The 18,519-nt window shown below is 34.1% G+C and overlaps 2 protein-coding genes across 2 annotated transcripts; both read right to left on the bottom strand.

The window, feature by feature from the left end:
* Positions 1 to 1,594: 1,594 nt before the first annotated feature.
* Positions 1,595 to 9,421, bottom strand: LOC110702508 (serine-rich adhesin for platelets-like). Its single transcript, XM_021880228.1, has 9 exons — positions 9,207 to 9,421; positions 7,296 to 7,417; positions 6,913 to 7,000; positions 5,693 to 6,248; positions 5,445 to 5,498; positions 3,849 to 3,946; positions 3,239 to 3,364; positions 2,989 to 3,078; positions 1,595 to 2,461 (listed from the first exon to the last, which is right to left on the bottom strand). Exons 1-9 carry the CDS (start codon positions 9,261 to 9,263, stop codon positions 2,345 to 2,347), a joined length of 1,308 nt encoding a protein of 435 aa, XP_021735920.1. The 5' UTR covers positions 9,264 to 9,421; the 3' UTR covers positions 1,595 to 2,344.
* Positions 9,422 to 11,828: 2,407 nt separating this feature from the next.
* Positions 11,829 to 17,169, bottom strand: LOC110702507. The gene is made up of 3 exons (XM_021880227.1): positions 16,038 to 17,169; positions 12,894 to 13,017; positions 11,829 to 12,780 (listed from the first exon to the last, which is right to left on the bottom strand). Exons 1-3 carry the CDS (start codon positions 16,782 to 16,784, stop codon positions 12,197 to 12,199), a joined length of 1,455 nt encoding a protein of 484 aa, XP_021735919.1. The 5' UTR covers positions 16,785 to 17,169; the 3' UTR covers positions 11,829 to 12,196.
* Positions 17,170 to 18,519: the final 1,350 nt, after the last annotated feature.

Here is an 18,519-nt window from a genome sequence, read left to right as displayed (position 1 = left end):
CTAATAAGTTAATATAAGTTCAACTAATTGGAAATTAAGTGAATAAAACACACCCTTGAACCCAAAGTTAATAAAAAACAAAGGTATTTGGGACAAAATAAAAAAAAACGAATAAGCTACGGAGTATTAATTGAAACATGAAGAGTATCATTTGGTTTGAGAGATAGGGATAAGAGGGAAGAGGAAGGATAAGGGTGGAATAAGGACAAATAATTCTTATCCCATATTCCCATGTTTGATAAGTATTAGAAATAATTTTAAATACTACCACCTATTTAAGTGATAAAATTACAAAGTTACCCTATTTAGCTCTTATTTTCCAATTTTATTTATTTTATTTTATTTTTTTTTTTTTTTTTTTGGTTCTCTATATACCACCTTCCTTAAGTATAGAAATAGAGGGATGAGGAGGGTAATTTATCCCTAACCCTCCCTTTTTACCTCTCTGAGAACCAACACCCCTTTAAATATAAATAGATTGTTCAATAAAAACTATCCTCTCGTTTTAAAGATTGTCTCCTTTTGAAATACCAAATATTAGTATAAGGTTTACCCATACAAAATTGGAAATACCTATGTTATAAGACGTGTTTCAACTTTTAAGTACCGTATAAGACAATAGAATGAGACGAAGAGAGTATAAATAATATGAAGTACTCCGTATAATATAAAATAAATTTAATGGCAAAACAAAATGCCGAAAGTGTACAATACGCTAGTGAATATAGTTGCATATAGGCTTGTTGGTGGAATAGGAAGTGGGCCAATTTAGTTACAAAGTACACCCATTCACTTTAGGCATTATTTATACTGTCTAGGCCACATGTATTCTCTTTTAAGCTTTGTTTTTTCGCTTGTTTTATTTAATTTCGCAATCATTCTTTTACTTTTGATCATTTTCCATACATTATATACTTGGGCTCACTTGATTATTGACTTGCATCTTTCATTTTATGAAACTTATAAAATCCCAATTATTACAAGCTCTGAAAGCAAAGATCATGTATGAGAAAAGTCAAAAGTTATGGTTTGGTGTTTCTTTTTATCCAAAATCAATTTTCTCTCACTGAAGCACCCTATTCATAATATTATTGGGCTCATTCTTTGATATTTAACTACGTCATATTTATCAATTTCATGATGGTCCAATATTTTGCATATATTTGTTTTTGAAAAGAAGATAGGATTATTTTTAATATATTATATTACCTCCGTTTTATATTATTTGCAATGATTAGACATTTTTTCTCTCTACTTTATGTCAAATCGTTGCAAATAATATGAAATGGGGGTAGTATATATTTTCAAATACCAACTTTTAACAATTTTAATTACTAGATAGTGTAAAAAATATTAGTAGTCAAATTTGCACTTTAGCAAACGGAATAATAAAAATATTTCACCATTTTTCGATATCCTAAAATTTTCTGGTAATGTACTTGGATGTGGTCAAATATTTGAAAGCATTTACTAATTGAGAATTCTATATACCTAATAATTCTCCAGAATTGGGTGGGTGTAGTTGGCAGCAATAAATGTGAGCTCAGGTAAACTCGTAATAGAAACTATTCTATATTGATGTCTAATATAAGCATGCTTACACTATTAGCTTTCTAATTGAAGACAGCCAAATTTGAGGAGTTACAAGGGCAACAAAGGTGCAAAAACTTGTACTCCGTATATGATATGATTAGACGTGTTACTCATCTTATCTTAGCATGCCACACCACTTAAGTGAAAACTACTTCGGGACGAAGGGATGGAACATACAAGGAAGTCAGCAGAATGGATCTGTAACTTCGGGACAAAGGGAGTACTCGTATATATATTAGCATTAAGCAGCCATTCTGAGGACCAGTGACAATTGACTGAATAATAGTAGTATCAATAATATACATGGCATTAAAAAAAAATTAAAAAAAAAAAAAAAAAAAAAAAAAACAACAACAACAATTATGGAAAACCATTTCGATTACTTTGCGTAAGAGTTGAACATTGCCTTTGAGTTACAGATTTGTAGCCTATAAAAGAAATCTGACAAACTAATATCATGATACATACCATTTAATGACAAGGGCAGAGGAAAATTTTTCTAACCTTCTCACTATTGTTTATGATACATGCCCTCCCTGCTCCTGTGTATCAACATCTCCTGAAAGCATTGGAGGATATTGTAAAACAAATTCTGGCACAAAAGGGTTCGTCTGTACTTGTTTTCCTGCAAGCTCGCCTTCTCAAAATTGCAGCAGAAAACAAATAACAACTGCTGCCTGACATTAAGTACAGCCAGAACACCCACGAAGAACTATGAACTACAATCATAAACAAATAGTTTATCTAGCTCTCAAGCAGCTGGTGCATGTTCACGTATAGTGTCTGCCAGCTTATTTCGTTCCACTTCGTTCTTTACTCTTATTAGAAAGGTCCGGGGGGTTACTTTACTTTCCCCTTCACTATCCTCCTACACAGAAAAGGATTGAGAAAAGTAAAATTAGCCACAAAAATGTAGTAAGTTATGTTATGGTGCATCTCATCTCATATTAAGACTGCCTAAAGATATTTTTCGGTGAAAGTATGTTACTTCTTCAAAAAGAAAAACGCTAGCCAACAGAAGTCAAGGATGAATTAAAGTCAAAGGACCAAATGGTAAGAAAGCACAAGGCTCTATGGAGATGAACAAAGTGTTTGTGTCCACCTATTTCTTGAAACTTTATGTCGGAAACATACAAGTAAGAGGACAAGATGGGAGATCATAGCAGAATGCAAAAGACATTCCAATATCCATGCATACAAAAGCAATTTGCCAGGGACCGGGGAAACTAAAACAAAGAACAAAGAGAAGATGAAACATTAGTGTCACTTGCAAGGTGTCACTACATTTAGTACAACTGTATAAGCAGCAGAGCGACAAGTAGTAACAACACAATAGGACTACAAGAAACAAATATACACAAGGTAAATTCAATACAAGGCATTGTAGTGCATTACCGAAGTATGGAATATGGTCACAATGGCATTTTTCTGCATACTTGTCTTTATGCCTGGGTATATTGAAGCATTAAGCATAATTCTTCCGACCTACAAAACCAACAGATAAACAGACACACAATAGCAGCAGTCAGAAATTATAGAATGCTGATACGCAGATGGAAAGTCCAATGGGAAACTATAAATGAATAATCATTCAAACATACTACGATATGGTTATCAACAAAGAAGCATAATATCAGAAACATACATCATTACGAACAAGAATTATTGGCTTGGATTCCTTGGTACCCTTGCTAGCACCCTCCACACTTTTGATGGAGAGCTGGCCAGTACCTTTATCCTTCCATGGCTCTTTATCAGCTGGATCAGTTGACTGAAAATCAATAGAAAAACACCATTTTAATATCATTAGAAATAGGTGTGACTTGTGAGAGTCTCTTTACATAAACAAAATAAATTAATAATACTGTTCTATGTTTCAACTGAAATCTTTATTTAATCATATGCCACAACCTATCACATGACCAAAAAAAGCGCCTACCAAAATCCTGGATCCGGGAAATCAATATCACAAAACACTTTAGATAACAAATGACAGTCAGCATACAGAAATGAGTATTAACCAAGATTCTGCAAACTATGTTACAAACTCAATATGCATACCATTGTATATTTATGTACACAGTTTAGAACTCTATGACTGTGTGACACTACAACCTACTTTCCAAACCTTGTAGAATACTCATCGATAATAAGTACTTCATATTTGTTGTTTCGGCAGCCAAGATATGTGCTGCCTATGCAGTACTCACACAACGCGAATTAAAGAAAGGCAAGCTATAAAATTCAGACAGTACCTTTACATATAGTTTGCATTTGGTTTCATGCACCACAGTAATACCCTTCTCTTCAGCCTTTTTCACAGATGGGCTGCTAGGCTGCTCAGGTTCATTATCTGCAGATTCATATATTTGAGCAATAGTTGGAAAGATAAGCATGCACAGCTAATAAAATAAAAAAGGCTCTCAACATATATCAATACATAAGAAAAGGTTATCAACATAAATGAAATAAACCATGAATCCCATTATGATCCAGTCTTAAGCAGTGTCTAGGAATGTCAGATGTATGCAGCAGGTATATGTGTGTCTAATATAGAACAATTGACAATTAAAGTAACAGAGAAAAATTCCAGGAGCACATTCCAGAAGCGGATATGTAAGAGAAAACATTACAGACATCAAACTTGGGATATTTTACAGGGAAATGCGGGAACCCAGAGCACCAACTTATACTTTTTGGAACAATATGGCAGTACGCGAAGCGAAAGAGCATGTCAGAAAAACATATGTATAGGTATTCTAGGTGGCCAGAGCTTCAGACTATACATGAATTTCTGTTGTAACTAGTAAGGAAATGTTTAAATTGGAAATGCCCGACAAATACCACTGATGTTTCAAAAGAACAAGGCACAGCTCGGTTCCAGGGACACGCTTATGTGTAAAAAACTGCCTCAAGACAAATTCTAAATTCATGTTGTCTCATCTAACAGACTAAAATAACTACACATCATTATCAAGAACTCAGTTTATTGAGAGCAATTAAGCAGAACCTTTTCTCTCTGTTCTATTGTAGTTATGATTCTTATGATGGGTGTTTAATATGAGGAGAGAAACAGTTGCAAAGAAAGAACACACCCTCTTTGACAAAAAAAATAAATGATTGGCAAAAAGTAGCTAAACAGAAGTACACCAATTCTTGATCAAACTCAAAAGCTATCCAAGTGTCCGATCCGGCAAGTTCCAAAATTTTAGGACACGGGGACTTTGTCTGATATTTGGACCCGGGTACGGGGACACGTCAATACGTCACTAAAATTTATATAAATAAATTATATATTGCAAAAGCTTTAAAATTTTCATTATGTCTACCCCTATTTTTTTTTAATTATAATTCTTTCCTCGGTAAATTCTTTAAATAAAAGGCAATCTTCTCTCCATCTTCTCTATATTAATGGTGGTTTTCGAACAAGATATGTTTTTCTTTCATGTTTCCTCTCCTCTTTTAATGGAAGTGTCCGAGTGCATAGTGAAGGATCGGACACGTGTCCCGTGTCCGTGAAGTGTCATGTTGACACGAACCCTTCGCGATATAAGCCGTGTCTGATTAACATAGCTCAAAAGGACATACACCCAAAGTCTCAACGAGAAGGCTAGAAAGTAGAAACACGTTCCCAGAGCAATACCAGCAATAACAATAAAGTATAAGTTGAAAATAGGTACCTTAGCCAGAAAAATAATTAGGTTTTTTCAACAAAATAACTATAATAAGCTTTCCAGTTATGACTTAAAAGTTTTAACATGACTAATTCCCTGTATCCCCCCTAAAATCCAGCACACAAAAAGGTATGTGTGGTGGAGGAAATTAGTTAGAAAACTGAATTTGTATCATACCTTCATTAGCATCCTCCTTAGCAGTGTCATTTGAAGCTGCCGGTTTCAGATTACCTGAGTACAAAATAAAGAGTATTAATTAATTATCAACTAAAAAGCATAAGTTTAAACAATTAATGAGCCGCCAGCCCGCCACACCCATATGGGCCATATCTAAGTAAAATTACCCAGAACTCTCGAAAGGGAATAAATGGCTATTCATCTTCAAATAGATGTACCATTCCCAGTATTTCATGAAAAATACCTACCAAAGAAAGATGTTTGACTGTTGGAGGAGGTTCCAGCATTCCAAGCACCAAACGGTGGTGTTTGACTGTTGGAGAATATTCCAGAACTTGTGGAACCCATAAAGCTTGTGGTAGTCGTCGATGAGGGTGCATGATTGTTTGATGTTACACCAAAATTAGGCGAAGTAGAAAAGCTAACAATTTTTACTGGTGATACGGATTTGTTATCAGTGGATACTCCAGAGCTCCATGAAGTTGTAGGAGCAGTACTCACACTTTGCGAAAGAGCTTGAGAACTGGCAGACAATCCGAAATTCCATGAAGGGGATGAACTTGAAGCTGTGTTAAGAACTGAGGCTTGGGTGCTGGAAGCTCCAGAGTTTGACGAAGATATGAGGCCCGCATTGGCACTAGACATACCTAACTTAAATGACCCTGGGCCAGAATTTAGTTCCTTGTTGTTTGCATGTGGTGTATTTTTCTTCTCATTGCTGTGGGTTCCCATTATAGGCGGCACCCTACTACCTTCACTACCAGTATTTGATTTTAGCCAGTTAACAACGTCAGCAAATTTCTCCTATTAAACAAGAGGCATATTGATCATTGGAAAAAGTTGGCCATAAAAATAAATATCTAAACTTAATTGAATGCAGAAGAACAACTAACAGTGAAAAACTGCAAAAACAAGAACAAACACTAAGGTCAAAAGGCCTGAATAGGAGAACATGTATGTTCAAATTTTCAAAACTCTATTGTTAATAAAAAAAATAATAAAATAAAAAAAAAAAATTTAAAAATAATAATACTATTTGCACAATAAATGCATTATGAACCATAAGCGTAAGTGTAATTCTGTAATATGCAGCTTTGATTGGCTATGAACTACGTTGATTGGTGATCATCCATAGCTCGGATACGAACAAAATTTTTTCTGTCTCTCTATTTGAACTTCTCTGCCTTCCTACATCAATTTCTTTTCTGTGACTCTGCTATTTAACTTTTCCACAATTCAACACTAACAGAGGGTAGATAGAAAGGAAGAAAGAATTGGATAGCCAAATAGAGCACAAAAAAAAAATCAAATAAGCTAAAACCAACCCGCCAGAAAAAATAAAATAATATGAGGTACATGAACACAAATTTACTAAAAAACAATATCACCAAGTACCAAACTCTGGCTGAAGAACATTTTAATCATCATTAAAATATTAAATGATTAAAGGACTTAAAATATATCATACCAGTATGTCCGAACCCTGAGTTAGGTAGTCCCTGACGCCATCTTCCCAAAGTTCATCTGGGTGATCCCGCAACTGAGATTGCACCCAACTGTCGACATAATTAAGCAATATAAAAATTCAAGGTGTCAAATATATAGCTTTGCAAATAATAAAGAGGTAAATACATATATCTAATCACAAAGACAGTCAAAAGGGGATCACTCAAAGAAGGAAAATAAAAATAAGATATAGCATATTAGCATCACACTTCAGAGCCAAAAGAACACCAGTTTATTGCTGACTGCAGACAGTCATTTGTAGATCACAAACATCTCAAAACAAGCAAGGTGATCCAATAATAGAGACATAGAATAAACAAGAACTCCACTGGAAAGAAGATGGACCTTGCAAATTCAGTATTTAAAGCCCTCACATGTTGTCGAGCAACCTTACGCCGATCCAATGGTGGTGTTGCAGCTGTTTCCACTCCAGATGAAGGTGATGCTATGGCCTTTTTACTTTGAAACTGCATGAAGAGAAGAAAGTAAGTGCAATAGACATTTCATTATCCTACCCTTCACCTTAATGATGTAACAGCTGATATAGAAAGGATTGACTAATAGCCATAATCTGCCTAAAACAGCTCAAAATTATGTTTATGTTATAAACTGGAAAAATTGTGCAGAAATTTTGAGAAAGGAGGTGAAAAGTATGCACTAAACGCTGAAATACAAGATAATACAAGTCTTCTAGAGGCTTGTTCTCACCCAAAGTGTAAAATAACTTATAGAAAATTTTCAATAGTATTCTTCATGATTTCTCCCTTACCGGTCTACTCTTTATCAGCATTTATAGTCTAACTATGACTAGCTTCTTCTCTAAATTATTCTAACCACTAAATATGCATTGCTTACACTACCGCTCCCCCTTAGGCCAGTTCATCACAATGGATTATAATTTTTCATCTTGTTTACCTAGAAGTTACGAGTACATCATAAACATTTATCGGGATATACCTATAAAATTAAACCAGACATTAACTTATAATCAAAGTCTAAGGGCATCAAACATTGAAAATTGGACAAAAATAACCGAATTATTACTTTATTAGACTAAGAAAAACATTATGTAATTACACATTTCCAATTTTCCATTCAACTTGATTCCTCTACCAGAAGGAGCTCAATATAAATCCACCGCCCCAAAGCAACCATCTCCAATTAAAAATATGCTCTTGGTAAGATATTAAAAAGGCAACAAGTTCAAAGCGTATCAATTAAAAATTTGCCACATAGATGAGATCCACCACACAAAACTAAAGGAATATCCCCAAAGTAGCCAAATCTAAGATCAATGAGTTCATACAAACATTCAACTAATGCCAATATATCGGCACTGTATATGAAATACTTCGTGTTAGAGCAAGTCAGCAAACATACATCTCATTACCACTCAAAGAAAGACTTTAAATAAGTTGTCTAAGACAATATTAAACTAATCAAGAGCTTATTGATCAAATAGGATATTTCTTCATACCATCTGACTCCCCCCCCCCCCCCCAAACCAAACGCTTGAATACAAACCCAGCTCATAGTGTACCTATCTCAGTAACAAAGCGTGATACAGCACTTTTTACGAAAATTCTGAGCTTGCTCAAGAATAACAGGATTACTAAAACAAAAGCACCCAAGGTGCCATAGGTAGAGCAAAAAATGGCAACTGGCTTCTAGTGAGTGGACTCGAGATAAGTTACAGGTTAATCAACAACGAGTATATCGAATCAACCTATCATTTTTAAATCAGTCACACTTGCAGGATCAATAAAAACATATTACAACCGAGATGGCTTTGGGCATTCCACTCCTAATTATGAACAGTCTTTCGAAACAGATCTAGAAAATCCACTAATTCTACTGCTTAAGGAAACTGTTGCCAACACACTGACAGGTTCAAAGTACCACCTATTTTTTTCAATTCTATAGCTCAAACTCCAAATTTGCACCAATTTTTTAGGCAGGTCACAAATTCAGCTAACTTAATACACTCACTTAACATCTAAGCACAAACTCTACCTAACCCAATATAATCAAACAACATAAATTTATATTTGAGTAACAATTACAAACTTCTAACCAATAAAAAGCATTGATTCTAAAATTAAAATACACTATAATCACAATATAAATCCCAAAATCATCAAATACCCAGGAAAACTAAGATAAAACCAAACATAGGTATTCAATCAAATAGTATTCCGTGCTATAAACTAAAATCAAATTACACTAACATTAAAAAATTAAAACTTTTGAACTCACAGGATTTTCATCAGCATTGGAGCTCAATGAAACGTTTCGACGCTTTGTACCAATCATTGGATTCGACACTCAGAAACACCAATACAGTTGAAAGAGACGAGAAAACAAATTGACAAGAGTGATTTAAATTTTGCAGAAAAAAGAGGAGAGAGAAAGAAGTAGCAGGAAATTATTAGGGTTTTTGTTTGGTTCAAATAATTTTGGGGGTTAAAAAAATAATTAAAAAAATTAATTGAAAGAGAATGAAGGTGAAAATTAATTCAATAATTAAAAAAATAATTGGGATTTATGGTGAGATGAAATTATAGCCGTTATGATGTGATTGGTTTTAACTTTTAATTTGAACCGTAGATTATAGTTCCGTTTGCGGGAAAAAAAGAATATGCCAAACAAAGTTTTATTTGGCAAACCGCACATGATCGATGAAGCAGGTGCTCGTGTGTGTTAGTGATTCGGTTTGGTTCACTTTCTAATGGACCGTTGACATGGCTTATTGGGCCATTCTAATACTGGCTAGTATGCACTTTTATAAATAAAAATGGGGAGTAGGATAATTTTACCTAAATGCAGAATAAGTTATTTTTAAAAAAAATTATGTTCTAATTTTGTCCTTGTTTTAACTTAATCCTTTACACTTTTTTTAAATGATTAAAATTAAATCCTGTACACTCCTAATTATATAATCATCCCAACTGTTTTAATTTACAACCATATTATCCTATTTAATACGGAGTATTCAATACTATACAAATTCCTAGACAATAATGAAGTGCACTACGACATTTTTTTGAGGTATGAAAATTATGTGGTGTAATAGATGAACAATAAAACAACATAAAATTTCCATCTTATACGGCTAAGATTTTTGAAGGTCTCTAGCATCCCCCATTCCCCCTTATACAATTTCTGGGGGTCCCAAGAACCCCCTGGCTAGGATTTCCGGGGGTCTTAAATACCCCCCGGCTATGATTTCCAGGGGTCTCCAATACCCCCTGGCTAAGCTTTACGGGGGTCTTCAGTACCCCCCGGCTAAGATTTCCTGGGGTCTCTAGTACCCCCGAAAAATAAAGTCGAGGTATTTATACTGAAAAATTATAACAATTCAACAAAAAAATTATACGAAAAAAAAACCTAAGACCGGATGGCTTATGAGCGGTGAACGATTTCTTCGTCTCTAGGGCCCAGATTGAAGAATTTTAAGGGAAATGGTGGAATGAAATGAATTGCAAAAATATATAAATAAATGGTGACTGAAATGAAAAAAATTGGCGAGTATAATGAATAGAAAAATAAAAAATGTAAAAACAAAAATCCTGATGAAATGGCAAATCAGTTTTTTCATTTTGAGAAAGGGTATTTCAGTCATTTTATTATTTTCATATTATTAATTAATTTCTGCATTTAGGTTATTTTGTACTGCATTTAGTACTTGCGATAAAAATAACCTATCACCTAAAACAAAAGTCATGGCTCTTGCAATATTACACTCATTGACAATCATTATTACCTTCTCCACTTTCCTTATATTGAATACAGGAAATGATTTTGGCACAACATAAGTTGATTTTGGCACACCTTATGTGAGAGCACAGTCTGTTAATATCAATTAAGGGTGTACCAAAATCAATTCCCGTTGAATACATGTGGGACCTTTTTTTTCAAAAAAAAAATTAAATACTTGCCATTTTGAAAACAATAAAAAAAAAAATTCAAATGTGACAATTCTTCTGTTAGAATTTTAGAAAGGGAGTATTTAACAACATTAGTTTGGCACAAATTGAAATCTTTTTTCTTTTTATTTATTTTTTATTTTTATTTTTTGTTTGACAAAATTGAATTGAATGCCTACTATAAATGAGTGACATTGAGTCATTATTGAAGTGATGGAAGAGTAGTTAGATAACTTAGATGTGTTTTCAAAAATTGATTTCAGTTATGGGTGTTCTTGTAAATGTGTTTTTGGCAATTTTCCCCTTATTGTTTACGTTAGATTGTAGAAATCGAATTGAATACAATTCACCTACTTTTTCTGTTTCATATTTCCAAGGAAAAAAAAAAAGAAAGAAAACTGCAATGTAATAACAATGATGAATTACAAATTCTTAAAACACATGTATGTGTTTGTCGATAATGAATGCTACCACATCTTTAGATTTTACGAACTTTAATTTATCGAATTTGGCATGAACAATTATCAGTTTATCACTACTTCTATTTATTTAGTCGCTATTGACTTTTGTAATATGGAGTATTATTAAATTCTCGAATTTGATTCTCTTCAATATATAGTTTTATACTCAATTGAAAAATAAACTTAGCTTACATCAAATCTTATTAGATTTTTGTAGAATATAAAACTTATTCATGAGGTTAGGCTTTTGGTTGAATTGATCTTATTAAAAAATTAATCTCAACTTATACTTTCACAATATCAATCATAAAATTTTTGTAACATTTGTGATGTTACAACAATGAAAAATAAAGTGAACTATTTAAATATCCTTCATCTTAATAGATTTGTTTTGATGAAACGTAATCCACATATGAGAAAATGAAAACGTATTCTAGATGAAATTTCGCTACTAGCATTTGAAAAACATAGAATTATACACCATTGCATGTTAACAAATTGCAAAAACGTTTTGTTAATTGAAATCCAAAAAATCTCCATCCTTTTTCTCAAGATAAAGAAAAAGGAAGAACCAAAATACAGAGTACATGGGATGATCAACTACTTATAGTTGTATCTATTTTATCTCCTCCTATCTTATTCAAAACTAATGTACCATAAGAATTCCCCTATGCAAATATTCACATACAATAGTGTTAATACTAATGAACTAGTCCTACTCCCTCCGATCCTTTTTGTTCTTTCCATTTTGATTATATTTGTCTAGCAAGAGATTTCAAATGGAAAGAACATAAAGGATTCAAAAGGAGTACTAATTAAATCTATATCCCGCTTCTGATTTTATCTTAAGGACTCCTAGCTAGGAATTACACATTTCAACCATAAGATCTTCCATCAAATGTGCCATAACCTCATCGCCGAGCTTTGTTGCAACTTCTTCCCTTTCTAATTGAGTATCTCTTGGCCACCATCCTCCCTCTTCCATGTCCCTAATGTAAACTTGCCTCTTGTCCTTCACCTCCCACCCTAATATTAACTTTTCATAATGTCCGTCTATCCAACCCTCAGCTGCTTGCAACAATGCATCATTCGCCTTATGTGGAACATTTTCGCGAAAGAAATCAAGTAAAACATCTTCAAGATCACACTTGTGCATTGTTTTTGATTGTATCCTAGCATTCACAATGCTTAGTAAGTGTTGCGCTTGTTTTTCAACGTCGCTTACATGACTTTGTTGTTGTTCTTCTTCTTCCTCTTCTTCGTCCTCTTCTTCTTCACTTTCACTAGATAGAATATAGCTAGGTGTTGAGCAAGGTATGATCGAATGCTTAGGTACTCGATCTACAATCTCAGAGGATGAGATTAGGCCTTCGAGATTAATGGGTTCTAGTCCGGCTAAACATTCAAATCTTCCAAGCTTTTGCATAAGCCTTTCTTGAGTCCCTGCCAATCGAAAATTCGAGAGCATTAGGTTAGATTAAGCTACTTAGTAGTAGATGAATTTTTATATGGGACAACATGTTAAAGACATGTACGTAAATGATCGAATAAGGTACCTTTTAGCCTTGATACTCTAAGAGTGAAGGGCGAGGAACCTCCTTCATCATTGTAAGGAAAATCCAAGACAGATATTGGGCTTGATTGTTCCTTCTCACTTTCTTCGTTAAACCACATTTTCTCCTGTAATCATATTCAAAATCTAATTAGACATTGCTCTAAATTGCTTAAGTAATTTTTATATCAATGTATGAAACATAGAGAACAAATCAAGTATTTCCATAAGAACAATTCAATGTATTTGTCACTTGAACAAAGTTTTTAGGCCCAACAGCAAGCCCATCATATCCTCCAACCAAATTTCTCCAAATATTGTTAAGGGTTTTTCTTTCTATGATTTTTTTCTTTTTTTTATTTTTTATTTTTTATTTTTTTTTTTAATTTTGAAACATCTTTCTATGATTTAATTAAGTGAATGTTTTTTATGATGGAATTTCAAGCAAGATTTTCTTTCTACGGTTTAAATAATGGCAAACTATGAAATTATGTCGTAAGTCAGTCTAATGTCTTAACATCGCTTATAAAAATATATCAACTTAAGCTATTGACATTCACTTGCGTAAGTTGCGTTGTCTTACTTTGTCAACTAGAAGTGCTAAAAGAATTTCAAAAACTTTAAACAAAAATTGGGTGTACAATAAAGATATCCATTATAAAGATAACCTAAAGTGATTAAAAGTTACTATTGAAATGAATAAAAGTTACTGTTGGGAATATAGGAAAATATATTATTGTGATATATTTTCCATATATATCTTATGATATTATATTTAGGATAATAATATATCTTAGTGATATTCTAAGATAGATTTATGGAAGTTTATATGATAGAGTTTATATTGTGTAGGTTATCTTATGTAGGCTATAAATATTAGCCAAGATCATCAATACAATTAAAACTATTCTCTCATAAATAATTTGTCATGGTATCAAGAGCAGGTTAAATCTTGGGACCGTTCACACAAATTCTCTCCCTGCCGGTGGGTTAGAATATTAAACCCACCGGTGGGATTCATAAATTTGCTTCCGCTATGCAATAGTATTGCTCTTTGAAATTTCTATTTTTTTTTATTTAATCTTTTTTTTTTTGGAATAACCATGTGATACGTGATCAATATGAATGGTCATATGTGATTTGATTAGGTTGTAGTGTTTGAGTGTGCTTCCTCCATTATTGCATCTCCAAGGAGATGAAGAAAAGCCATGTTTGGCGTATTATTTATTATTTAAAAAAAAATTTGCAAAAAAACACGGACACCAGCAAAGGGCATGGCAAAGAAGATCACGGACACCAGCAAAGGGCCGTGGCAAAGAAGATCACGGACACCAGCAAAGGGCCGTGGCAAAGAAGACCACGGACACCAGCAAAGGGCCGTGACAAAAGACCACGGACACCAGCAAAGGGTCGTGACAGAAGACCATGGACACCAGCAAAGGGTCGTGGTAGCAAAAGTTCTTTTTTTTTAAATAAAAAAAAATTTGAAGGCGACATCAACAGAGTAGTGCAACTCGATCAACTTCAACAAAGTGCGAATTTCCAATCATAACGTTCGTGTTACTGTCGTTACAATTGCGGGAGGGTGTTGGAAATATAGGAAAATATATTATTGTGATATATTTTCCATATATATCTTATGATATTATATTTAGGATAATAATATATCTTAGTGATATTCTAAGATAGATTTATGGAACTTTATATGATAGAGTTTATATTGTGTAGGTTATCTTATGTAGGCTATAAATATTAGCCAAGATCATCAATACAATTAAAACTATTCTCTCATAAATAATTTGTCAGTTACCCCAATATGAGTTAAAGTAACCCAATTCAAATAAAAATTATCTAGCTTTATTAGTAAAGAATCAAATTTTAAATGACTAAAAATCAACTATTTGTGATTGAATGTAATTATGAATGTAATTAAATTACCTTTATAAAACTTTTCTTGTTGTTGATTTATATAAAAATTGTATTATGTTTAAAGTTATCCAAAAAAGACAAAAAGTTACCCTAAAATTATCTAAAAGTTACCCTTATACTGCTCGATGTACACTAATATTAGTGTAAACCGGATGTATACAAAAGATTTTGATTTCACTTGACATGCAAACCTCATTTCTGATTAATTATCCATATTTATCATACAATGGTCACTTAAAAATGATCCAGAAAAAAATGAATACTCTCTCTATTCCTTAATTATACTACGTATTAATTTAAAGTTTAAGACTAAGGAGTAATTTGTACCAAACATTGCCTCTACTTTCCTAGTATCAAACACCGACCAAATGTGAAAATGTAGCTAAATAATTAATAAATGCACTTACTATAAACATAATTAATAATCTGAATCGGAGTACATCTCATAATTACGATATAAATTGGTGGTCTGACTATAATAGTTAGAGTTAATTATAGCATAGCATGCCCAATTTCATAATATTATACGGAGTATTTTAATTAGAGCTGTGATCTAATAATATCTCGAATTGTACGAAAATACCATGGTCCAGCGAGTTATGATAGCCGTTGATCTCGCTGAGTGGCATAACGTGGCAAGAAGGGACGGTGATGATTCCCTGGAAAAAACTATGTGGCAAATTAATTCTTACACCTCCAAAAATATTTCCCCACGAATCAATGATATGAAATACTCCCGCACGTGAGTGTCATGCTCTTTCCCCTCTTCCCGCCGCCATATATTTTCAATGTTTAATCTTTATTTTTCTAAAAACCAAAAAGTCATTTATTAATTTCTAATGAGTCAAACCCAAGCTAATTAACGGCATAGATTTACATCTTACACTAAAACGAAAGCTATAAACCAAAAAGAAAATACTCCGTAAATATTACTTTATACTTCTTTCATTTTTTTTTAAAAAAATTTACAAATACTTGTAACACTATACTATAATTTTTACGCTTCTCATTATAGTCATAGTTTATCAAAATTAGTTAAAATGTCTAAATAATATGATAAATCAAAATATTGCGATTAATAAGAAAACGAAAAAAGGTACCATCACTCAAATATTTTGAAATTGCGTTTATGAGAAAACTCAAATTTGATATCATACCTCAAGAAAATGCATAAAGTAATTAAGATTAGAGAAGCATTAAATTCAAAACACATTCTAACCTTAGCAACGGCTGGCTTAACGGTATCATCAGCAGCTATTACGCCAACTATTCGGCTGACCACTTCTTCCTCCATTTTCTCACTCCTCTCAACGGCGTCGTTTTCACTAGAACAAGTCAAACTATCCGAATTAAAAGTAAGATCCGACCAACTACTCTCACTTTTACCGTCGCTATTACTACCACTCGTCGTAGTTACCGTCGTATCATTCGACAAATCCGACGGCTTATACTTCTCCGTTCCAGCAACACCAGACGATATCCACCGTTCGATCTCATCATCATGAACACCTTCCTTCTTCAAAACAACCACTACATTATTACTCTTCTCTCTCTTCCAGAAACTTCTCCGAAACAGCTTCTTCGAGAAGCTTCTAGGAAGAAACCGTTTTCCGTCACCGGATTTCGCCTGAGAATTAAACGGAAGCATTTTCACGGCGTTGATCAACGCCATTGACGCTTTATGAAGCGTCCCCGAAACGCTCCTGTTTCTCACCAGGATACGTTTCGGAGGTTTCATATTATTACTATTACTACTACTATTACTAATACGGTGGTTCCGAGTAATTTCGTTCTCGATAATGCTGCGTACTGCAACGCAGCATTGTCGCCGAGGAAATGATCGGAACCCATTGGAGGAGCACGAGCTCAAGTCGTCCCCTAGGTAATCCTTCAACATCCATGGCTTCCTGAATGAGGACGATTTCCTCGCTTGACTTTCCCCACAAAATGACACTACAAGCGCCATATCTGTATATGTGACGGATAAGTTAGGTTACAGTCTTGAGAGAAGACGAACCTAAAAAGAGGTTAATGAGAGTGGACTTGATAAGTGAAGTTGATTGGAGAGGTTAAGTAAAGGAAGGAGAGGAGAGAGAAAATGGAAAAAAGGAAGATTCGAGGAGGTAGGAAATGAAGATCTCAAGAATGAGTAGCTAAAATTGACTGGAAAATAAATTTATTAAGTGAATATTTTTGTAGAAATCGAATCAAAATCCAAGTAAGTGTGCGAGTGAGTGAGTAAGTGAGTATTAGTAGAAGTGATTAGAAGAAGGAAGGATGGTTCGTTAGTTAAAAATTTGAATCTTAAGCATCATTAATTAAATGATTTGATTTGGATTTGAATTTGGGAAATTAGGATTAGTAAATTAATTAATCAAAGAAGTTACGAATCTTTGGGTGTTAGACTTGAATGCGACTAAATAGTTGACCTTGTAATATAGGGTTAAGTCGTAATTAATGAGGAGAGATAAAATACAGGTTATTTTAGTTGGTGTTCAGTGGTAGAGTCCACGTGTGACCAGGTTTTGTGAGGCAGATTTTGGGGGTCCCACTTTTTTGCTTCCAATTTGTCTTTTTTGTTGGTGTTGTGTCAAACTCAATGTGGCAAAAGACAATAATGTGTGTTTAAGCTAAGGTTGGATTTGGTGATAAAGAGTTGAGTGAAAATAATGGATCAACTTAACTAACTTTGGTGTTATGGTGGATTGTAATCAACATCAATAATATAGGGTGGGTTTATATGTTTGGTTTGTGGTTGATGATGATGTTTGTGTTGATGGTTTTGATAGTGGACAATGCAATGTAATTGTGTTTCTTTGCTTAGAATTGACATTCATGCATTTTGTTTAATGTAATCATTGATCATTGCTAGCTAGACAGATGAGCAAGTTTCGTCTATATATATTGTTTGAGTCCAATTTAGTCCAATTGGGCCTAGGCATTAAATGATCCAATTAAAAGCCCAAGGTCAAGGTTCAACTCTCCAATTGTGCTAAAGTCAAAGGTCAGCCCACAAAGCAAGCCAATTGGGCTAAGGCCCAACCTCTCCATGTATGATGAGGTATAAAAGCCATCAATATTGATACATTTCATAGATTCGTTCAGAGATTCATTCATAGATTCATTCATAGATATGTTCATTGATATATTCTGATATATTCCATCAAAGCCTCAAGCAATAAACTCTCTTGCATAGTGTCCTCTTCTTACACATTGTACTGACTTTAGCATCGGAGGGGCCTTCCTCGGCAACACCCCCGAGGCTAGTTTACGTGTGTTTACTGTGCAGGAAACCTCCGGCCCAACATAACTTGGACCGAATCCAGCCTTCTCCGTTTCAGCGGACCTTCGGCAAGGTCCCATTGTTTTCACCCGAAACAATTTGGCGCCGTCTGTGGGGAAGACTTTCAAAAAATCTTTAAGCCAAATTCCTAACCAAGATCATCTTGCAATTATTTTAGCAGCAATGGCTAAGAACCGCAAGAGCAAAAGCCTCCGTCAAGGAGCGGGCGAAAAGCCTAAAACCCCTACACCATCACCCTCGCCGGACCGGAACTCTCCCAAGGGTGCCGGCTCGGGGGGAGGATCATACAAGGAGGATTCCCTATCTCCCGTAATTCATGACTCTCATTATAGGCCGAGTTACTCTCGGTCTAGCAAGGGTGAGTCCGATCATAGGACACATTCAGTGTCCCAAAGCC

The sequence above is a fragment of the Chenopodium quinoa genome, unplaced genomic scaffold, assembly GCF_001683475.1.
Source record: "Chenopodium quinoa cultivar QQ74 unplaced genomic scaffold, ASM168347v1, whole genome shotgun sequence".
Classification (NCBI taxonomy): domain Eukaryota; kingdom Viridiplantae; phylum Streptophyta; class Magnoliopsida; order Caryophyllales; family Amaranthaceae; genus Chenopodium; species Chenopodium quinoa.
This window is presented reverse-complemented; position numbering and strand designations above follow the sequence as displayed.